The 25,326-nt window shown below is 34.9% G+C and overlaps 1 protein-coding gene across 50 annotated transcripts in view; it reads right to left on the bottom strand.

Moving 5' to 3' along the window:
• The window catches only part of RIMS1 (regulating synaptic membrane exocytosis 1), a 446,831-nt gene that overhangs the window by 43,818 nt on the left and 377,687 nt on the right, over window positions 1-25,326 (bottom strand). For 35 of the 50 annotated variants that reach the window (XM_019749282.2, XM_019749278.2, XM_074333173.1 and 32 more), the window contains one exon: window positions 15,336-15,571. The exons of the other annotated variants lie outside the window; for them this stretch is intronic. In XM_019749282.2, the coding sequence (XP_019604841.2) occupies window positions 15,336-15,571 (236 nt within the window). The remainder of the gene's footprint in view (window positions 1-15,335; window positions 15,572-25,326) is intronic. 50 annotated transcript variants of the gene reach the window in all.

Here is a 25,326-nt window from a genome sequence, read left to right as displayed (position 1 = left end):
CTGAGGTTCTAGGAACAAAGATTCAAATTCTCTCTGCCACTTACTAGCTGTGTGACCTTGGGCAAGTGACTTAACTTCTCTCAACCTTTGTTTCTCCCTTGAAAATCCAGAGCACCATACTATGTCATACACTCTTGGAGCAGCCTCACAGGTTTGCTGAGAAGATCAGGTGTTATAATGCACATCAAGTGTTCTACACAGGACCAGTCACATGATATAGGCTGAACAAGCATTAGCCATTCTTATTAGCTATTGATAACCACTTGATAAATATCTGGGGGATGAATGAAATGTTTGGCATCACATAAACATTACTGCCAACGATGGGTGGGAATAAAGACAGTAGTCACTTAAATTCAGTGGCAAATAATTACCTGTTCCAAGCACTATCGACCCAAAGATTTACTGGTGGAAAAAAAAAAAAAAGGTAAAGCTTAAAACAAAAATAATGGCTTCTTTTTACCTTGGGACAGTGAGTAGGAAGTAACTAAGAATGAACAAGACACATGTTAGTATGGTATGTTACTAAAACCAGATTTTTTTTAAATTAAAATTTCAGGTGATATGTATATAAAATTCAAAACATTTATGCTCCTTAAAATTGTATTTAATTTTCAGTTATTTTCTAGATGGAAAGAAAACAAATTAATATATTAAATTTTAGAACCCTTTAGGAGTAAAGAGCATATAGTTATATTTAACTTTCTTTCCTTAATTATTGTATTCCTAATCTTTCCTAATATGATCAGGCTCTTATTTTAAAAGCTTTCAATAATTTTGCACTTACGAGATGGTAAGCATGAAAGGCTTTGTAAGTGGTAAAGTTCTATAAAAAGAGGACAGCCCTTTGGCTGTTGACATCTTGCTTAGTAAAACGAACTTGTAAACAACTGGAAGGCGAGGAAAATACTTTCTATTTCTTGTGTCTGTGAAGAATACTCAGTGCAGAGTTCTAAAGGGCATAGGCTTTTCTCAAATGCCTAGCTAAAGTGTATGCAATGAATGAAAACTATCAAAATATAAAAGCAGAACAAAAGAATAGACAACTGGCATTACTGTGAATAATGCCACTAAGCATTTACAGATTAAAAAGATGTGCACCAAATTGTCCAATCATGCTCTCTGGGCCAGAGAAATCTAGGACATGCTGACTATGTATTAAAAACACTGGCACAGGTCTTGAGCAAACATGCTTCTGCCTCCGGCACCATCAGCAGTAGGGAGCCAGCAGAACTCAGTTATTGCAGAACCACTTTGGTTCAGGCACTCTCACCAAGGGACCCATAATTCAGGCCACAGATAGTTTGGAAATTAAAATCAATACCTGTGATTGCACTGAGACTGAATTCAAGCATCACTGGGAAACAAATACGCTTTATCATCCTTGTCGAAGCATTTAAAGCAACATTAAAATACGTGAGTTCTGGCTTTTTTCCTTCGTGTTTCTGTATATAACATTTGGATCAGATTTCCAAAATTAGTTACATGATTTAGAAAAGTAGGTGTTTTTTTCTCCACAAAACCTACTTTTGAATCTTTACTTTAAAAGAGACAATAAAGTATGATCCCTGAGAAGACAGAATTATTATTAAGCATTATAGAAACCCAAAGAACTAAACTGAAAGTAAATTCTTACTCTGAAGGTAAAATTTTCCTACTCTGATCTCGCTATTCACATAAGCCTTCTCAATAAATCTCATATATATATATATGTCAATTAATTTTGTTTTTTGTCAATGACTTGCTAAAGATCACATAATCTCCATGAAATTTCATGTAATCATTCTTAAAGTGACATCTTCTGTTTCTTTCTTCTTTTCCTTTTCAAAAACAATTGAGTAATTGGGCAAATTTCCTGAGGAAAACGTTGTAAATAGAAATTGGCACTTTGTAGCAGCAGATTGAATCACCTACATTCGATTGACTAGCTCTTGGATTTATTTTCCTGTGAATTTCTAATCAATAGGCTTTCGTCTCAAGAACCCTCTCTCATTAGCATCTATTTTCAGTTTCTATAATGCAGGCCGACAGATCAAAGATTCTTCTTACACTTTCAAATTCAGAGCGATAAAAATATTAAATTAAAATATTGATTTACTTTTATTTCCAAATTAATATTCTTCTACTTTATTAGATGATACAAAGTGTTTCAATGCAACTATGTCTATTTACAAATATAAATGTATTTAATTTTTACATATAATTTATAATCCCTTTCATTTGAAACTTTCCTAAGTATAATATGATTATCTACTATTTGATTAATTGTCAGAAGTTTTGTTGTTTCAATCAAGAGCTAAAGAAACGTGGCATTTTCATTTACAAAATCATCCTAGGGTACTGAGTTTGAATCTGAAATACTGTTACATCTTCTGTAATCCTAGAAAATAAAGACTGTTAAATCTCACTAAAACCATGACTAAGCATCATATGTACCACATTCTTCAGTTTTAAGAAAAGAATCATTACGGTATAAACGATTTTGTAATAAGTATCACAATGTACTGGCCTGATATCAGAAGTTTTATTTTCAACATAAGAATTCTCTAGCTGACTGGCTAAGCAATTACGCTTGATCCATTATGCACAGGAACCCTCTGTCTCTGTCCCTAACAAGAGATTTCAAAAAAATCTGGACATTTTTGCATTTCTTATCTATTTCTACAAGGTTAATAAGCAGACCTTTAGTAAATGAAGTGATGTATGTAACAGGATGTTGGAAACTAACATCTTTCTCAATTATTATCAATGCAAATTTTTATCTTTCAGTAATTTTCTAACAAAATGTTACTTTATTTGACTTCTACTGTAATGGTAAAGAAGTTACCATCACAACAATTCATTTACTGTCACAAAATCGTAAAATAATTATCTATTGTTCTATAAAATAACTATCTATTGTTGGTTATAGAAGGGTGAAAACTTGTAAGCAAAAAGGTGGACTTATTCAGTAAAATATATCCAGAGTTATGTTTAGGTGCTTTTGAAGTGACATATAAGCAAAGAAAAGAAAGAAAGGGAAATGGAGGTAGGAAAACAAGAGAAAAATAACTTCTACTTGTTAAAAATTTAAGGGGATGAAATACATGGTGAAGGAAGGAGAACTGACTCTGGGTTGTGAACACACAATGTGAATTATAGATGATGTATTACAGAATTGTACACCTGAAATCTATGTAACTTTACTAACAATTGTCACCCAATAACTTTAATTAAAAAAATTTAAAAAAAGATGTATCGATTTTCTAAATATAATACAAACCAACACAGAAGAAAAAGTGCCTTTCGAATTTACCCATTAAGAACAGCATGTCACAATGTTAAATGAAATACTGCAGTATGATCAACTGATTACCATCTAAGCATGGCGTTCTGATTGAGCAAGCATCATACTCACCCATCCGACAGACCTCTCCCAAGAAGCTTCCATATAATAGGGCATTATGGAGTGTCAGACCAAAAATACCTGCTGCGTGGTTACTACCTGTGAGTAATTTTGAAGTTTTGTCTTGTGACAAGAACTCTGCAGATATTTATGGGGCATAGAAGTATTTAAACGGCACTGCATGAGAACCAAAAACTCTTATAGGAGTTCAGACAATCACTTTTTGTCCTGGTAGGATGCTGGAATTTGGGTAGGGCCTGAACAAAGAGAGGGATTTTGATAGGTAAGATGACAGACTAGGTGGAAGGCTTAGGATTTGTAAAGGTGCAAAGAAGGGAGCTTTAACGTATTTTTGTGAACTCAAGGAAGATAAGTCTGGCCGGAGCATTGCCAGAAATGAAGTTACACATGTGAGAGATGAGAAATAGATAAGAATCATTTGCTCCTGTCAAATAAAAAGTAGACATCTGTTACCAATATTTTTCTATTATACACACCTGCACAACATCTGACCTATACCATGTGTTGTTTTATCCAAATTAAATTCATGTCTATGGACTTTCTGTGACCTTAGCAAGAACAATTTGAGGGAACTAGATGGGCAGAATTCAGATTAGAGAGTAAAGAAGACTGAGTGGCTTGTGAGGAAAGAGACAAAATATAGAAAACTCTTTCAAATAGTTTCATTCATTCAAGAAAATCTTTGTGTGCTTAGCACAGGCATTGTGCTAAGTAATTATCACTGAAATAACATGGTCCCTGAGCTCCCAACTGGGAAAATTAGGTTTGAGGAAAGTGCTTTTACTATTTTATATAATCAGCTAAGTCAGGGATCAGTTGTTAAGGCAAGGCTGAAGGTTCTTTTCTTTGGGGGAATAAGCCTTCATTCCGGAGAATCACTGTGTCTAATGAGAAATGATATCAACGGGCGCCTGGTATAAATATAAACACTACAGGAAGAAGGGGGAAAATGGAAAGTCATGGTAGTAGTATAGTTTACCCCTGACTCTGAGAAGCAGAGAATGTGTTCAGGGAACTATAGAAAAATGATCATTGTTCACTGATGTCTCTACCTGCACTCTCCACTCAAGCACACAGTTCTTGGCCTAGAGAAAAGGTCACAGAACTTTCTTTTTAAAGGGCTAGATAGTGAATATTATGGGCTTTGTGGGCCATAAAGTCTCTGCCATTGTTGCATGAAAGCAGGACGATACATAAGTGAATAAGGATGGCTGTATTTCAGTAAAACTGCATTTATAGACACCAAAAGTGAATTTCAAATAATTTTCACATGTTACAAAACATGATTCTTGCTGTGATTTCTTCCAACCATTTGAACGGTCATAGAAATCATTCTTAGCTTATGGACCATAAAAAATATAGTTTTTGAGCCAGAGTTTCTTGGCCCCTGACCTATAGAAAAGGTTGGATAATAGAAAAGTGGGAGGGAGAAACCCTCAATCACACCCTTCACGTATGTGTACAACATAGTCTATATGAGCAAGTAAAGTTTCCTGACGCCAGGGCTGACAGATTTCTCCAGATCCTCAAAGGGGGACTTGACAGGAAGAAATGTGAAAACCACCAATTTAGAAGAACTCAAAAGTCAGATTGTAAGAATTTGTATTCTATTAACTACTTTGTACCTAGTGAGCAGATAAAATTATTGGCTGCCATTCATGAATGATGTCAGTGATATCTATTCTTTATCTACTAAGCTGTTATTTGGTTCCTCAGAATTATTAAAACTGCTAACTATTATTATTATGCCAGGTACATTACTAACCTGTTAAATTTTCATTGAATCCTCACAACAGTCTTCTGAGGTATGTACCATTTATTATTCCATTTTACAGTTGGGAAAACCGAGGCTTAAAATGGCTTTTACTTTTGTTTCCTTCAGTCTTCTAGATCCTCTTTCTTTATGTTGTATACTTCCTTCCTAAGCAAACTCATTGGCCCCATTGTTCTTTATATGCTATTCTTGGTGATAGTTTTATCAATATTAATAAAACAAATGCATAACAATATTAGCCAATAATATACTAATATTCATAGTGGATTTGCAATTAGTGGTGGTATTGAAGGATATATATATATATATATATATATAAATATACGTATGCTTTTCTGTGTTTAAAAATCTGAGAAAAGAAAGTAAAATAAATCAACAAAAAAGTCTCTATACACAAGCATTCTGCATGAAATAAGGATGCATTGAAATTCATGGTCATGTGTTATAAAAATAACCAGACAAGTTTCTGGTTATATATGAGCTACCCAAAATATTTTAAAACACCCATTCTGAAATTGATCTCATGCTTAAAAATTATTAGTACAGTTAGCAATAATTATCACCACATATAATTATTTGAGTATTTATTGTATTGTGTTTTGAAGACACTATTATTTAATAAAGGTTAAGTTTCCCTTCCTCCTCCAAATCCTAAAATACAAATTAATTATAAAAATTAATTCCACTCGAATAAATATTTTCCCACCAAACCAATGTAGAAGTATATCTACATATTAACCAAAGTAAAAATTTATGGTTCAGAGCAAGAAAAAGGACAAAAATAGAGCTGCTGGTGTACGTTTGAAAATACTAATCCTTATTAGGGCATCTCTTCAGAAGATGAGTTACTATAGCTGAATTGAATCTCTATTAACAGTAGTGAATTCCTAAGCCAGACAGCAACAGTAAATAAAGGAACCCATGCTTACATTCATTTGATAGTTTTGCAGACTTGAGAATCATTTCTGGCACCATGATTTTGCGTTCAGGAAACAAAGACCATGAAACATTACGTTCCTCAGAATGTTTTTCTTGTGCTATTAAATGAATCAAATAAATGAGGCACAGACAAAGGAATTTAGATTTCAGCAAGATTTTGATTCACAGTAGCTTTCAGTTCCTGAAACCTTTGGGGGGCACCCATCCTTTAAAAGAACTTTTTGCTTCCATTGTTAATCATCAGAGCCAAGAATACATTACCCCAGAATGTTCAAAGAGATGACCTTAGCTTTTTCCTTCCGTGTGGCTACAACCTACTTTTGAAAAGGAAAAGGCAGAGTCTCTTCATCCGGCAGCACTAGACTTAACATATGGAGAATATTTTGGTAAACTGAATTGCTTGGATGGAGAAACAGTAAGTCCTAGGGCAAATATAAGACATTCGTTTTCCCAAGGTAAATAAAATATGAGGTCCAAACTGGTGCTCGCTTGATTTATTTTATGACTTGCTTTATCGGTATAACTTTATCTGTGTGAAGGAAATTGAAAAAAAAAGAAAAGAGTAGCAGGAGGGGATTTAACATCTTGGAAATTTTCCTCGCGTGATTATTGTCTAAGAACAATGTGAATTTTAAACTAATGCCTTGAACTCATGGGGAAATTAGCGGATTCAAGCACTATCCCTTTAGGTGTAAGTGGGTTACAGTTTTATTAGTGTACATTATTTTTTTCTTGACAGTGAATAATAAGGGTAATTTTGTAAGTTTCTATCTATGATTTCATCTTGAGAAGTTAGTAGTGATATGCCTTGGAAATTCATTAATTCTTATTAAGCTATTTTGAAGTCTAACATCCATAAATCTCCCTAAAACATCTTAGAATATTTATATTTTGGCCTATAGTGTAATCTTGTGGGACAGTAAACTCCACGTAGTTTTTAACTTTATTATGGACCTGGTGCAATGTTTAATTCCCATGATTATAATGAAATAAATTTTTAAATTTTATTGAGATAAACTGCCAAAGATTAAAAAAAAATGTCTTTTAGACCCATATTTAGAGAATAAGAAAAAGATCTGCTCATCGACATGCGAAGAGGTACTATCAATATTAAGAGAGAGAGGGAAGAGCTTCAGTTTTCTCCAACAAGACTGATATTCATATTGGAAAGAGTCACACTAAGTAGTCAGTGGCAGCCTAAGATGGGTGAACTTCCAAAATGAGCACAGGGATCTAGACCTAAGCAAATTGATCTCAGAATCGCAGACTGGAAATACGATCTTAAAGAATCCTATGAGGACCTCAGAAATCCTGGCAGGGACACTGAAGATGCATAAAGGCAAGTGATGGCAGTTTTGAAGGACAAAAGGAGAGCTAAAGTGAACTAGATAACTGCAAGGGGGACAAATTTCCTTTCAGAGATTTTGCGTTATCCAAACTCCGCTGGGATGCCAGTGCTGCTCAGAAATCCTTTTATTCACACCAAGTAATTTCTTACAACACTCCTCACTGCATCCTCACTCCATTGGCTTTGCCTCTGAGAAGAACAAAGGCCTCTGACTCAAACGCCTTCAGCTTTCAATGTTCCCACTGCAATATTCCTCTGGATTTCAATCATTTCCTCTTTTCCTTCAAATTCAGGGAAAGAACCATCTTTCCCTTTAAGAATAACCTTGTGTCCTTGACTTAATACCTCTGTTCTCTGGGACTTTGCTCCATTAATCAAAATGCTTTTATTGTATCTTTCTATCTCTTCATCTAGAGGTGCTCTCTTTATACATTTCATCTTGAAAAAAGTTCAGGCCCCCTTTAGTGTGACACACATACACACACATGCACACAGACACCTTATTTATTCCTGGTACCACCTCAATTACAATCTAGTACATAAAAAATGCTCAATAAATGTTGGTAGAATGAATTTAAAAAAGTGTTCATATTTGATCTTTTTCCTTCCTAATGCTCTCTGAAGTGAAGTTTATAATAATTGCCTCTATTCATCCATCTTTCCAGCCCTCGCCTCATCTATCTGAACAGATTTTAGGGTGGTGGGGGCAGCCGCACTCTATCCCACTATAGACCCTCTACCTCTATCCCCTGGAGCTCCTCTATCCATAGTCTCTGCTGTTCTAGCTCCTCCCACCCACAGGGCCCCTTCCCAAATCCAATGGGTGGTGCTGGTGGTGGTGGTGATTTGGGGGAGTGAAGCGATGGTAAGAGTGTGAAAGCTGAAATGAAGGACAAAAGGGAGAGTGAAATGGGCTCCAACCCATGCTGTATCCCATCCCATACTTGAGGCACACTCTATCCTCACCCCTTGCTCACTAGTCCATTCAAATTTAAGGTCAGGAATAACCCTTCAGTCCCCAAATGCAATGGTCTATTTTCATTTCTTAGCCTCTTCAAGTTTTTGGTAGAATCAACCAGCCTCTGTTTAAACTCTCTCCTTCCTTGAGACTCTGTATCTCCTTGTTGCTCGCTCTTTTCTGGATCCTGCCCCTGCACCCCCCCCCCCCCCAACCCATCCCGTTTTCCATGTTCTCCCTTCTTTCTGCACTAGTTATTCCTGAATGTGGCATTTCACCTTGTCTGGTGTTCATTCCACATTCAGGTCATTCCTTTTTCTGAATGAGCTCATTCCGTTCCATTTCCATAGTTACTTCTCTAACTTCACTGTCACAATTTTGCACTGCATCCATTAGTCTTAACCTGATCTCCTTGCTTCTTCACTGATTTTGTACACTTTGCTTCCAGTTAAGCTTCCAGGATCAGAGCTTTGTTTCTTCTATTCTCTTCCTTAAAAGGTCTCCATTCAAAAAACGAACAAGGTCCTTTAAAGGGCCTTTAAGGCCTGGACCCAATCTTTATTTCTCAACTTATTTCCCACTACAGCCCTTTCATATACCTTTCCTTTCGCAAAACTGTATTCATGGGCTAAGATAATTTACTGAAACATACATTTGTGTGTTTCCTCCCAATATTTTTCCTTCCGCAATAATTCCACAAAATTATTAGACTTTCAGTAATTTCCACAAAATTATTTTATGCTTCCTTGCTTCAGGGATTTCTGCAGAAAAGGAGGCAGCTGGAAGATTGTATAAGTTTTTTCAGACCTTTGTAAAGGCCTGATCTCTAACACAAATGATGTTAATTGTGCCAGATCAGGGAGCAGGCTTTGCAGGGCCTCTCCTGGGGGAACTTTGTAAGGACCTAGACCCTGCTCCACCACTCAGTTGTAACACAAAAAGAGGGGAAGAACATACTGGGAGCTTCATGTGGCTGAAAGGTATTACTTTTATATAGTTTCAGTCTTCTACTCAGACGAGTGTGCATCACTTTCAAGTTACTGGGACTTTTTGTTTATACGTGTTCACGTGATATTTAACAATTATGTATCAATTATGTTGCTTAATGCAGTAGCCCACAATTTTTTGTGCTTGCAGAAAGTTAAAAGTGATGTCAGCTTTCAAAGAGGTTATCTACCTGCAGAAATTTGGAGAAAAAAAAGAAAAGATACTGGTGAATGCTAATACAACGGGACAACTTATAGAGTTAGAGGGTCTTGAGCACAGTCTTGAAAGAAATGATTTGGACAGGGGAAAAAGGCATTTGGATGATGGAAAAACATTAGAAAGGTACAGAATATCTACTATTAAAGACACAAGTGATTTTTTTGAGCACATTCTTAGTACATGATAACTGACTCTTTTTTTCTGGTCTGATTGTTTCAATTCTTTTCTTTTTTTCTTAGTTTCAGGTGTGCAAAGCAACATAATAGGTAGACATTTATACCCCTCACAAAGTGATAACTCCCCTACCCCAAGCTACTACCCCTCTGACATCTTCTATACGTGGATAAATGACTCTTAATTGTTTGAAAATTGTAAGAGTCTGGGAACATTTCCCATAACTTAATCAGTGTTTTAATCATTAAAAATGATATTAATCTATCTAACAAAGTATCCTCAGTGGTAAGTGTTATAATAAATAATGACTTTATTAAATGGGTAAGACCCCAATTATCTACCAACTCTGCGTGTGCTCTCTCATCCTGGGAGACTTAGATCCCTGACCAATCCATCTTCCCACTTTTTTTGGTAACACATATAATGGCACTGGGCTGTATTATGTTTGGCATTTTGCTTTTCATTTTCTCATTTAGTTCTTTGGTTCATTTCAAGTGTGAATGATTTCCTTCCACAGGGCACGATACTTTTAATTTTGAAATACCCACTATGGCTGGTATAATACTGGAAAATAATTATTCAGTAATATAAGATAAAGTAAACCCAGCAATATTTTTGTCTATAAAGATGATGATATTTCACACTTATAGATGTTTCCTTCATAAAAGCTGAAAATTCTAATCAGAAATCCTAGTCTCACATGCACAGTGCTAATAAGATCTATCTTGAGGTGACCTGTCTCTTGTACTGAGGAAGGCATCCGATCAGAATTAAAAACAAACTCTTTCAAGTAATTTTAGGATGCATACGGATTTATTTCTCATATCCCAAGGGAATAAGCACTCCTCATTTTCAATATTTAATCAATGTGTTGTTCCCTCTGTTCTGGAAATCCTTCCCTATTTTTTTTCTTTATTTTTATTAGTTTCAGGGGTACAAAACAACGTAATAGACATTTACACCCCTCACAAAGTGATAACCTCCCTCCCCCAATCTACCACCCTTCTGACATTGCATACAGCTGTTACAATTCCCTTGACTATCTTTTCTATGCTGTACTACCCATCCCATGGGTATCTATCTATCTATCTATCTACCTACCTACCTACCTACCTACCTACCTGTCTTTATAGTCGGCATACAATATTATTCTACTTCAGCTTCAGGTGTATAGCATAGTGGTTGGGCATCTACCCAGTCTATGCAGTGATCCCCCTGATAAGTCCAGTGCCCATCTGGTATGGTGCATAAGCTTTATAACATTATTGATTATATTCCCATAGTGTATCTCATATCCTTGTGACTATACTGGGTGGGGGAGAAAGTGAAGGGATTGGAAAGTACAAATCAGTAGTCCCATTTTTTAATGCTTAGGTTTCACCCCTTCAAGGAAGCCTCTCGAGACTGGACGAGAGTGACTCACACGCTTCCCTGTCTCCCTCTGTACCCCTCTGACGTTTGGAAGATGGCCCTTTCTGAGCTGGAATATTTAAGTTATTTGCATTCTTACACTGTGATATCCTGAGGGCAGGACGATATCTAATCCATCTCTTCAGTACTCCTAAGTCTTAGCCCAGGGCCTGGCATGTGCCTATTGTGTACTAACAACACAGTTGTGCAGTAAACGTGTGTTGGACCTTATGGTAAACTCTTCCTTTTAACACAGTGCCTAAGAGAAGGAGCTCTGGCACCAGGAAGCCATGGGCAGGTTACCTAATCCCTGTATCCCTTAGTTTCTTCAACTTTAAAATGGGAATAATAATGTAGTCCATAAATTTGCTGTGACCAATAAAGGAATGAAATCACACACACACACACACACACACACACACACACACACAACTTATGAGGGCATGGTTGAAAAGCTCTTGAAATGTATATTTATTATTAGTTTTATTCACTTAGACACACATGAATACTTACCATTTTATGATACTTATCACCATCATCTTATACTTGTAGGTAATTGCAAGGGTGTATTTAGGGATACTTCTTCACAGATTTGTGTATCCTTCTCAATGGTGCCTTCCTTTATAAGTGAGGGTGGGATTACCACTGGGGGAACGTCACATTGTCTGTGAGTGAGGGACCGAACCCTCACACATCGGTTGGGCCCCTAAATCTCCATAAGATAAATTCTCCATCACAGTCCAAAACCTAGCCCTAGTTTACCCAGAGCTTCACCAACTCCAAAATATTTCCAGATCAGGAGCCTGTCCTTAGAATTTCCTATTCCTTTACTACTTCACTTTTCAATCTAATTCAGCTCCTGTTTGCTGCACAGACTTTTAGCTACGTGCTTGACTGACTGAAGGTATTTATCAGCAGAAGCATGAGAGTCATTGTTTGGAAACGTCCCTGTTTATGTTACTGTTTCCTAGTTAAAAATAAATATACACACACACACATAAAGTTATTCCTACTTTTGTTATGAATAAAAAGTATGACCAAAGTTGATTTTAAAATATTATTATTTATAATTGCAACATCCTATAAGAATAATTAAATACATAATTGAAGAGCATAGTAAATGCTCTTCATAGTAAATATATGTGTGTGTGTATAAAATTTACTATGGTCTTCAACTTGTTGAAATAGTTTCCTTGATTTTAAACAAAGACTCAAATATATTTTCCTTTCAGCAAACTTGTGGCTATATACAAAAAGAAAAAGAAAAAGAAAAAAAAAACAGAAACATGATGTGCTTAAAATCTATCATTCTAAAAAGAGCTAATTAAACTTTTCTTTTAAGTTCTTCAAGTTTCCTGATTATCTGTCAACTGCATGGGAGAGGACAGAGAACCTGTAAACCAGGGTGTATGCAGTTGGATCTCAAAGAGGTTCACTGTAAGAGAAGCCCTTAAGATTTTCTTTTTACATTAAACACAATTAAACGTTTACATTAAGCCAAATATGTACATCCTATTCCATAGAACCACCAGCTTGTTTTAATATATAAATAATGCTGTTTTCCTCCTCCAAGTCATTGATCAATTGACATTAGAAAATATGTCTTAATTTTCTATGCTCTTGGGGGGATGCTCTTGGGGGGCCTCCTGAAAAGCCTCACCAGTTTGAGATTAATAGTTTTATTTTTATCAGAAAGACATTTGAACCAACTGTGCTAGTGTTTCTTAAAATTGGATCAATACCAGATATTTTTTTCCTGGGATGATGGGCCTGGGGAAGAGAGAGTTTAGGAAAAACGAAAAAAAAAATATTCTAAGGGACTGTAACTATTAAAACTGATACATGGAAATACTGAACTTGTTTAAAGTGGGACAACCAATAGGAGCTTTCTCATGGGACGCTGAAATTAGGGAATATTTCTTGGGTGAGGAAGATTTGATCGCCATATGCAGAAGTGGAAGCAATAAAAAAATAAGATTTCTTAGAATGAGAAATTTTGAATTTTGGCAAATCTTCACAGAAGAGAGGAAATATAATCACTTGATAGGAGGGAAATCACTGGTAGAAGACAGACTAGGGAGAAAAAGCAGGCCCTGCACTGAAACAAAGAACAGTGATAATGGAGGTTTGCCAACATTTGTCATTTACTTTAAAAAGATCAAGAAGAACAAGACCAGGTTGCCAAATCAAGGTAAAATTATGATGTAGAAAGAGAAATACAAAATGTTATACCTGGAAAATTCACAGGAGGACATCCAGTCTAACTGACCCACTAGATAAGCAAACGGAGTCCTAGAAAGACGACGTCAAAGTTCCCTCGTTAAGTTACGTTGGGAAAGAACTGTTTTGTTTTCTTGGCTTTGTAATACAATGTTCTTTTTGTTCCTGTACATTGCAACCTAATCTCTTAAAGTAGGGTATTTCAGGCAATTTACTAACAACGCAACTTTCAGGAAGGTAGATATTATTTCAAATTCAACCACAACCACAACTGGAATAAAATTTAAATTAATAAAGCAAAGGGGCTGAGTGTTTCAATGACAATCTTTTGAACCTATTACTTACAACGCTGTGGCACAAGTACAGTTCCTATGTAAAATTACTGTTGTTTTAGTCTAGAAAAACACAATTGTACTCAACTAGTGAATGATGGAGGGGGAACCCATAGGGGAAAAATAAAAAAGAGAGAGACAATGGAAAGTTAGGGGAAAAAGATAAGCCATCTCCTAAATCTGCAGCCTCTCACACAGGAAACCCTGGCTCCCTAAAATTACATCAAATAATATTTTCCTTTTATATGTGTGATGAAGTATTTTGAAATTTGGTGGTGAAAGGCTTATATACACCCCACATTGTAAAGCGTCATTACATCAATGCCAAAAACTAAGAAGCATCACCACGAAAAATAAAACAAAGCAAACAAAACAAATAAAAAATGCCTCCTACGTACTACTAAAGAAGAAACCTGACTCTAAGGAAGACAAATGTTTCTCCTTCACAATAAACAGCTCATCTTTGTGGGATGGCATAGAGGCAGATCTGTCAGAGATGCTACCTTCCAGGTTCATTCTAAACCTGTGATTTTCAGAACGACAAACCTCTATTTAGATAAATAGCACTAGTTCAATTTTTGAACAGCTCAAAATTTCCTGCCTCTAATTTATTTCTCAGTGTGTCCAGTGGCATGCATAATGTTAAATAGGTACTTGCCAGGATGCCAAGTTAACTACAAAAAAAGATTTCATGTAAGTTTCTTGGTACAAGTAAATTTTGCGACATTTGCTGTTAAGGAACAAAAAAAACCCGAAACCAATGGTTATAACAGGAGAAACAGATGCTGACAACTGAAACCAGTTCACTATTTTTCTTACCTTTGGTTTTCCATAGTACTGAGCACAGTAATGGATTACTAATACCTCTGGCCAAATATATAATTTTAGGCAGTTTTTTATGTTTTACAATACAGAAATAACCATCTTTCCTTCTGTGTTTGCTTTTTTCCCCTAAACACCTTGAGGACATAAAGCTTTTAAAATTTATAAGCAGTAGAAAATTATTTCAAACTCAAATTTGTATGAAAATATTATGCTTTGCACAAATCCACTGACCTGTTTTTCTAAAGCAAAAATAACTGCTGGGTTTTTACTTGCATTGAAAATATAACAATTACAGTTCAAATAGTATATTCATACAGTACCATAAAAACTATTTCAAGTTGCACAACTGACCTTCTTTTCTATAAAAGTATAGATAGAGCCTAAATGATAAGCAATTTCATTATGGAACATTTTGAAAATGAGAATCCTGTTGCTTTTCTTGCACACAAATCAATTTGGATCATTAACACTTCTTTGCATTTCCTTGCATATTTGTAAACATGACTTTAATTTTTTTAACTCAAAGGAAAATGTCTGACCACATTACAGATTGACACATGATATTGTTAGACAGCTGTACAGAAAAAAGAAACACAACGGATTTCCAGAGACAGAATAATAAAAGCCCTTTGAAAAGAAGAATCGATACACTCTACAGTCCCATCACAAGCCATAGCACCAAGATCCACTTTGGTCTCCCCAGCAAGAATTTGAGATGTTTAAGTTGAATTCACTTCACTCACCTGTTTGGCTCAGTTGGGATGTGCTTCTACTCCTTCGAGACACTATGGCAACCACTTTGGCACTCAGGCTGGATCTCCTTTTCTTTCCACCTGCTCCGACTGTACCCACAGCTGTGTCCGACTGACTGCCATCATTATGCTCCAGTGTATACATCTCTCCGCTTACACTGGTGCTCTTCGTGATGGCTCTTCCTGAAGTCCCCATCCGTCTGCCTTGCATTTTAGGGGTAAATGAACTATATTTACAAAGTAAAAACATATATGCATCCATAAATTACAGGTCAGCATAATTGAAACTCTCAATCTAAATTATTTTGAAATAATCCAAGCACATTTTTAGAAGGAAAAGCCAGCTGAGTAGCAGTCCTACAATGATGAATACTTTAAGATCACATCACCATCCCCAGATATTTACTAGCTGCAGCTTAAAACAACACCATTTCAACACAGAGGAATCTGTAAACTTTTTCAAGAATGTAAAAAGAAATGCAACCAATGCTATCTATGGGAGGTAAATGTTACTAACCAATCTTGTAAATAGTTAGTATGTTACTTTCAGAAGAAAACTAAAATGTTTATATCAATGACACACATTTATGTACATGCCTCAGGGGAAAATATTGTTAAAAATGGATACTCTGAATTTGCCACATGACAAGGTTTAAAAAATCACAAAGGTATCTATCTTTTCTAATTTCCCTTTGGGATTCAAACTAACAGATATCTCTTTTACTATCTGAGGCTTAATGAGTCTAGGAAAGACTGCTAACAAGGCAAAAACAAAACAAAACAAAAAAAATTGCATTTCCCTTTTCCTTCCTTGTCTCCTCAGGTTCCATTTCCTCCACACACATTTCATCTCATTTTCTTCTTTCAAGTGTTTTAAATTCACATGCTCTAGGATGAGACTTTGCTTTTTGCTTTTTTTGTTCTTTTCTATCAAAAGTTAATTGTCTATGTCCCCAGACTATAATTTATCTGAGTAGATTACTGTACTCTTCTGCCAAAGGAATAAATTATTGTTGAGAATTTCAGGAACCATGGAAGATTAGTGGGAAAAAAATCCTCTCTACTTGCCAAAGTAAATGTATGTCTATGAGTTGGGGAGAGGTAAGGCAGCCAAGTTGGGAGCCAAGGATGTTAGGATTCTTTTAATTTACATTGCATATGCAGCTATATTGTTCACCTGGATTGGCTCTTTTTGGTCCAGAAAAGATCTGTCTTGATATATCGAAATGACCCTCTTATATTCCCTCAAAATGCTTTTGCAAAAATTGGCTTACTTCAACCTTGCCACCATATTGATTTTCTATTTGCTTCTTTTGACCAACAAAATACATTACCTATCTAATATAGTAAGTAACAGTGATGCCATTAATAAGCAAGTCAGAATAAATCATATTGATTAGAAATGATGTCTTGGGATCATGTGACATATTTGTGGTCCCATATATAATGAGTGTTTAAATAGAAAGGTGATTGGTATGGCGCAAGTTTGGAAAGGTGAGAGGGCAAGATTACAGAGGGGTTAGAAGCTATGGAAATGAGACAAGACTGTTAGGTTCTTAGGATCCCTTCCTGGATTGTGAATTGAAAATTGAGATCCCTATTTGATAGGAATTTTTAATCCTTAGCTGCATTACTTGAATGGGTCCACATCAAAATTCATTTGATAAAATAAGTTATTCATATCCTTTCAATTTATTCTAATCAGCTTTTCATTAACTCAGTTTTTTAAAGCCATTTGAAAATCTGATAATTTTGTTTTGCATTTAATGGAATCTCGTTTTCAAAACATTAATGAGAACAGTAGTATATATGACCAGTCCAAAACTACTTCCTGTGGGGTTTATAGTTCCAACTTCAGTGGATTTTCTTTCTGGATAAATATTACAGTCAATTTTTTCTGTGTCCTCACTAATTTATGTGAATGCATTACCTAAATCTGCCACCTCTCCTTAAATCTACTCTTACTATCTGCTTTTTTGACTATTTTACTTGCAGGTTTTTCTGAACAATATGGAGAAATGTCAAGATTTGGTCAATTTCACAGTCATGATATCCATCTTCAATCAAACACCTGTGACTGAGAAATCAGTAGTTTTTCCATCTCTTATCCATCTTTTTCGTACACTACCCACAGTAGTTATTGAAAATCTCTTTTCTGATGATTTTATTTTTATTTTTATAGGAAAGTAGGAATAAACTGACATGTATCTTTGTTCTCCCCTTTATTTCCATGAAAATAAAATTCTATTATAGCTCTCAATTTGGATTTTAAAAATTATTCCAGAAAAATACTATTGTGAAATTTTGTACAATGTTCTTTAGGTTACAGAGAAATTTAAAAGTATAGGAAACTATCTTCTATAAATATTCATCATGAATATTTATTCAAGATGACCTAGGAAGATTCAAAACATTTTTATGGATATTCAGTCATGGCAATGAAATATTCTACAATGTTGACAAAAACAAAACAAAACAAAACAAACAACTCTAAAGAAATTAGAACAATCTGAATAGTAAGTTATTATCATTTTGGAGGGAGTGAATTAAGAAGTTATGTTACAATGATTTTGTGAATAAATATGATACAATTTTTCCTTAAAAATATTTTGTTTAAAAGCATTTTTATATGATCTGAGGACGATGCCTAGGTTCCTAAATAACCTAGAATACCACAGGAGTCAATGAGAAAATGTTAGGCATTTCAAGTCTTCTGTCTACCTAGTTGAAGGGGGAAGCTTGAGGGGGGGTGTAATTAGTTATTTTAACCATGGTGAAGGTCACTGTGTTGGCCCAAAGCGCTTTCTATTCCCCTATTACTTAGCCTTTTATTTGTTCTGCTTCCATTGCGTGGATAATTCTTCTTGTAATTAAGTGTGCCTGAATCCTGTAATATGCACTTTAAGGCTTCCTGCTTTGTAAACCTTTTCGAGTCTCTCCAGCGTTAAGACTGTTGTCTCCCAGTCCTTTGTTTTCTACTTTGTATTGGTTGTATTACGATTCTGATATTTTATATCAGCACACACCTTATACATCACTGTTGCAGCACCCTTTCCATTACTGAGTGAATTGATTACTTATGAATATGAAGTAAAAACAAAAGTGATCTATCAATATACAGACAGAAAATACCCATCTTTAAAAATCAAATATCCCTCCTGTCTTCTTTGATACGCCCTCTCCTTCTAGCTACTGCCTTTGTGCTGAAAAATCCCTAGGAGTTGTCTGTACGTCCTCTCTTCCTATTCTCTTCTGAACTAATGTGGATCAGGCTTTATCGCTACATTTTACCCAAACTGCCTTTTATCAAAGTCACCAACGCCTCCACCAAGCAAAATCCTATCATTTCTCAGTCCTTATCCTTTTGACTCTCAATACTTCATGCATTTGACAAACTGTCTGACTCTATTGATCTTGAAACACTTTATTTATGGCCCTTCCTACCCAGGGCCTCCCTGGGAGGACCTTTATCCTCTTTCATCACTAAGTACTGGAGCTCTTCAGTGCCCAGCCCTCTGACTATCTTCTCCCACATAACACTAACCCCTTACATGTCACCTCCAGTCCCAAGCTTTACACGCTATCCATATGCTGCGGATTCCAGTTGTTTTTCTGCACCCTGTAGTCATCCCAGAACTCCAGATTCATATACCTACTTGTCAACTGACCTCTCTGCTTGGATATGTCTGATAAGGCTCTCCAAAATAACGTGTTCAACCCAACCAAAAAACTTTCTAATTTTCTACATCACATTAAGGACCACCATTTCACCCAATGGCTCAGAGTAATACTTACCTGCTTTCTGTTAAGAAAAAAATATCTAAACTTGGAACTGAGACCGAAAAAAAAAAAAGGTTGCCTTATCAGGGCTTTATCTAACAAGTGCATCTAAGGGTCATCTGACTTTCTAAGGACATGTAACATTTTTGACTTGCTATTTACTCATATTAGGTTGGTGCAAAAGTAATTGCAGTTTAAAAGGTTAAAAATAATTGCAAAGCCCACAATTACTTTTGCACCAACTTAATAATAATGGTCCAAACATTTTATAACTCTGTGAAGTTATATGCTAACTTGAATAAAATGGATAAAGAACAAATGATTACTATTTAGTAGAGAGGATAACCCCAAAATATATGATTTTATTGACCTAGAGAAGATTACTCAGTTCTGAATGAAACTTAGTAATATTATTCCTTCCAACATTTCTTTTTCTCTCCAATGGCTATTTACGTGTATATACAAGAACATGAGTTTCTTGGATCATCTTTGAAACTAGTTTGTCATCGTGTTGATTTTCTCACTAATGAGCTAAAGCTTCAACATTTGCTGTCTGTTTTTCTTATAGTTCTGTTTTAATTTTGAGAACTATGTTTTGATAGGGCTGCAAGTCCCATCGAAATGCCCGCATGGGATCCCTGCTGAAGCCAATTACACTGTGTTGTCCGAGCATGTTACCTGATGGACTCTTTACGCCCAAGGATGCCTTTTCCTGGCTGCTTGATTTAATAGCAAATGCCAACAGAACATTACTTTCAGTCTCTGTTCCTCTGTTTTCTTTGCTTCTGACCCTGGTTTTCTGTGTTTATTTGTTTTGTTTGTGTCTCTTTTTGGTAAAATTGGCTCTTATTTTGCTTTGTGATAATAATACATTCCTCACTAGTGGCAACTATGATAGGGAATCTCTGCAGATAAAATGTGTTGGATGGCAGACAGCAGGGATGTACTGAAAGTTGGGTGGCAGATGCAGTAAATCTGGTTTGTTAGTCTTTTTGCATGTCTGTTTACACGCTACTAACAGCTCATATCACTCAAGAAAATATCTTGTGTACACCGAAATAAGAACATCTCTTTAAATTCTGACCTTAAGTTTTTGTGATTATTTTAGTTTTATGGCTGAGTTGTAAAACATGAACTACTAGTTCTCTTTGCACGTTTAAAAATAGTCTTTTCAGTTGGTGATAAAAATCTCTTACTTTCTGTGCTCCCTGGGATACCTGTCTGTGCAGATGGAAATCAGATTTCAAAGTATCTTAAATTTAATCGAGCTCCTGTCCTGATTGATTATATAGATAAATAAATACTTATATAATTCAAATATAGAAAATTAAAGAATTCCCATAGAAAAAATTGAACTTCTAATACTTTGAATATGCTTGCCTTTTAAGAAAAATCCATTCTTAAGAAATTGCTAACTAAGAAAATTTTAATATTAGAATCTAAATCCACAATCAAAGTGAATTCTTGGAGCTGTCAAACTACTTTGATACATTTGGTTTAAAAACAGCCTTATGAAAACCACAGTGAAATGCCACTTCACACATACTAGGATAGCTATAATAAAAAATAGACAATAACAAGTGTTAATGAAAATGTGAGGAAACTGAAACCCTCACACATTGCTGGTGGGAATATAAAACGATGCAGCCACTTTGGAAAACAATTTGGCAGCTTTGTTAAACTTAAACATAGTTAAATTAAAGTCAGAGTTACTATGTGACCCAGCAATGCCATTCCTAGGTACATACTCAAGAGACTTAAAAATGTATATTCATACAAACACATATGAACATTCATATTGTTCACAACAGTTAGAAAGAGGAAACAATCCAAATGCCTGTGAACTGATCGATGGATGGAGAAAAAAAAAGTGGTATATCTATACTATGGAATATTATCAACCACAAAAAAGAATGAACACTGATGAAGTTGAAAACATTACACTATATGAAAGAAGCCAGATACAAAAGGCTACATATTATATGATTCCATTTAAATCAAATGTCCAATAGTCAAATCTATAGAGACATAATGTGTATTAGTTGTTGCCAGGGGCTGGAGGAGAGGGAACGGGGACTGACTGCTAATGGGTATAGGTTTCCTTTAGGGGATAAAAATGTTTTTGAATCAGATAACTGTAATGGTTACACAACTAATTATAAATATACTAAAAACCACAAAATTGTACAGTTTAACATGGTAAATTGTATGGTAAGTGAATTATAGCTCATATATAAAGTGAAGACAGTAAAAGACAGGACTTGGGTGGATACCCACTAAATTTGAAAGCTGTTTTCTAGTTTATAATTTAAAGACATGGTTGTCTACTAATTTTATGGTTGATGAATTCTTTAGGATCTTAGAAAATCTGGGTAGTTTTCAGTTGTCATGCAGAGAGGGATAAAAACATCTGCTCTCTGTAATCTTCAATCTGTGATCATGAGTTTGATTTAGGAAGTAAAATCCGTAGGACTTGATGACTCATTTGAACATGCATTCTAATGGGACATATGCCCCCAAAGGATGATAACTGGTTCTCCGGGGAGGTAGAAGGCGTTAAAGAAATCTTAGATAATATAATGATTTGTGGTCCTCACAGCCACAGTATAGAAGCAGTGTATCTTGATATTAAAATGTCATGTGGGGAGGTCAATTTGGAAAAGAATATCTAAAAGTCTCCTTAGGGGGTTGATAATGATAAAAAGATTGAGGAACAATGCATTAGGAGGAGGATTGGGGGAAAGTTGAAAATTAAGGTGGATTCCAGTTTTTTGTTTTTTGTTTTTCATTTGAAAACTATGTGGATGATGGGATGGAAAGAATATAATTACTCTGTTCAAATATAAGCCAACATTTTAAAAATATTTGTTCTAAGAACTGTTTTAGAAATGAATGTAGATGGTCAGTTAAATATATGTATCCTCATGTATTTCCAGTCTATTCTGAATGCAATTAAATATATGTGTGTACATACACATACAGACACGCCATACAACAAAAGCTGGTGCACAATATTCAGTAAATATCAAAATATTAGGAAAAATCTCTCATATCATGTATGAACCATAAAATTGTATAACTGAGTCACAAATGATAAAGTCATAAAACTGAAGATGATTTCTTGAGATGTCTGTTGCTTTAGTTAACAAAGGAACAAAAAAGACACCTAATTATTTTGGATGAATCAGATAACTTAGAAAATATTTTCACTAATTATACTTAATTATTTTGGATGACTGAGATAAGAGAAAATATTTCCACCAGCATGTACAGCCTGTCGAGAATCCTTTAAGGTCTATATTTTCTTGATTCATTGTACTGGATATGTAGTATATATTCAATTAGCAAGTTTTAATTAACACACGCTTGTTTATTGCGTCTATGCTTTAAGATGACCTAGTTGAAATCAAGGTAATCGTATTTAAAGTGAGTAAAGAAACATAGCTCTAAATGATGATTTTCTAAACAAATAAAAATAAAAGGTGGAAAAGCCTTTAAAGCTTTTACCATAGATTTTTTGAATTTAAAAAACACCAAAAGTAGTATGAAATTTGTTAACTGTGCAAATTGAAGCAATGAACTTCAAAATAAAATATATCCTTCCAGATAATGTGCATTATACTATGTAAAGATAAAATTCTTAAAAAGCAGTAACAAGTATTTCTTCTATATTATACATCTAGTACATAACTAATAAACAAAATATGCAGTAGGAAAACAGACCAACTAAGCCCAATATAAACTCGTTTACAAGTTCTCTTTTTCTTTGAAATTAGATGTTTTTTTAATGCACTCCATTGAAGATTTGCTACACATTATGCAACTTTTCAGCCAAATCATAGCACTATCTGAATTCAAAAATAGTTAAAAGATAATGAATTTGAACCAGTGTTCATATTTTAATTTTGTTTTGTTTTGTTTCGTCGTTTGGTTTACAATATGCTTTTAAAGCAGTAATATTCCTTCCTGCCCCCTCTTAATACGATATTTCACAGGCCTTCAATTTAGAGAACAAATATTAGTAAAACTGCTCTAATGAAAAAGTTAGGCCCCAGGCCCTGCAATCTAAGTACTCTCCTCATCCTTTAGTTTTTTTCCTGTTTCAGACATGCAAGTGTCCATGTGGCTGTTCCTGGAGACAGTAAGGTTCATAGAACGCCAACAGTCCATGCGCATAGCTTTCAAAACCTCCATCCTAACAAACCTGAACTCCTTAAATTCATCCAGCTCACTGTAAATCACAATTAAGTGAAAAATTAAATATTAATAATCAAAATTCAAATTCTGAAAGGTGGTGTGTCATACTATGTGGTAGACATCTGGCCTGCACAACATGTAAAGATGATTTTTAAAAGTATAAAGTAATTCATTTAATACTTCATATCATATACCGTGTTTCCCCCAAAATGAGACCTAGCCGGACCATCAGCTCTAATGGGTCTTTTGGTGCAAAAATTAATATAAGACCTGGTCTTATAGCAAAATAAGACCAGGTATAATATAATATAATATAATATAATATAATATAATATAATATAATATAATATAATACTGGGTCTTATATTAATTTTTGCTCCAAAGGATGCATTAGAGCTGATGGTCCAGCTAGGTTTTATTTTCAGGGAAACACGGTATGCAGTAACTGAGTTATAATTATATAGGAGAACTCTATTTACACTTTGAAAGCACTATGATATACACTATTTTATTTTATTGTCACACAGTCCTATGAGGTAAGATTGCCAGGCATGAGTTTCAGTTTTCAGTTGAATATACACATACTATTATTATTACATATATATTAAAATACACTTAAAACCATACAGCTGGGATCACATCTGTTTGTTTTGCAACACATCGTTGGTACCAAATATAATACCTGCTTATAACAGGGACCCAGTAAGTGATAGGTGAATGAGCAAATGAATGACTAAACAGGAAAATAAATCAAGCTCTACAGAAGTTGTGTACTTGCTACAGCTCTCAGTACTGGTTATTAGTAGTATCAACACACACACACACACACACACACACACACACACACACAGATCTCTATATCTATCTAGTGACTAAATATATTTTTAGTTCTTTATTTACTGCTACATAATATTTACTACTTTATTTACTTCATTTCCTACTATGTAATCATATTACTTATCCCTTTTCACATCTTCCTAAACCCTCAACTTTCTTACACTTGCTCTGTGTCCTCCAATGCCCTTTTTCTTATCTGAGATTCAGATCTCATCACTTTCTGGAACTAATAACTGTACTTACAGCACATAAAATTATGATAAAAGTAACAGAAGTAATGGTATAAACTTGATACTAAAACTAGGTAATTTTGGTTATTAATATATGGGAAGTACCTCACAAAAATTAGATATGTAGCATGTATTTTATATCAGTAAAGTAAACATTACAATGAATCTTATTGCTTTATCTTTTATATGTTTTGGTGCAATCAAATCAAGAATTCATGTACAGATACATAATAATATTTGGGGTATAAATATAAAAAATAAAAATATTTTTAACAAAAAATAAAATATAAAAATATCTAGTTAAGGAAATATTTAGTCAGGAAATACTTCTTGACAGTGTTTAAAAACCAAGAGTGGATCTCTTTACAGTGATTTGATCAATAATGATTGCTCTCAATTCCCCTTCAAAATTATAGTTTCATAATTACGTGGTAGGTTCCAAAGAACACATTTCCATCAAATCTGACTAGTGCCAACTACTAGAATGTCAGTCAACCACATACCACTCTAACGGAGGCAAAAAGAAAATGCAGAATGCAAGAAATAGCCAAAGACTACAGAGAACTTTGCATATGAGTGATATTTCCTAAGGTACTTTAATCATACCCTTCAGAGAATTCTTGAATCTGGATAAGGTCTCCTCCTCACCTCCATTTTCAGTTGTAATGCATAAAACCTCTCTATCTATGTCTACTCCAATCATACTTATATAGGATCTGTGTTGACCTGTCACTCTCATCAGCTATCTGTCTCCCTTTTCAGCAAGATTTTCTCCACACCATAAATTCCCATTGCAAACTGAGTATCAAAGTTTCTGTTGTCAGGCTTTACTGCTGCACACACGGGGTATACTCAGCAAATGGCTCTGGGTAGCCTTGACTTGGCTAGGTTTCGGTAAGGGTGAAGTCTGGGAGGATCTCTCACCCCAGTCAGGCCTT

Source organism: Rhinolophus sinicus, linkage group LG05, assembly GCF_036562045.2.
Source record: "Rhinolophus sinicus isolate RSC01 linkage group LG05, ASM3656204v1, whole genome shotgun sequence".
Lineage (NCBI taxonomy): Eukaryota > Metazoa > Chordata > Mammalia > Chiroptera > Rhinolophidae > Rhinolophus > Rhinolophus sinicus.
This window is presented reverse-complemented; position numbering and strand designations above follow the sequence as displayed.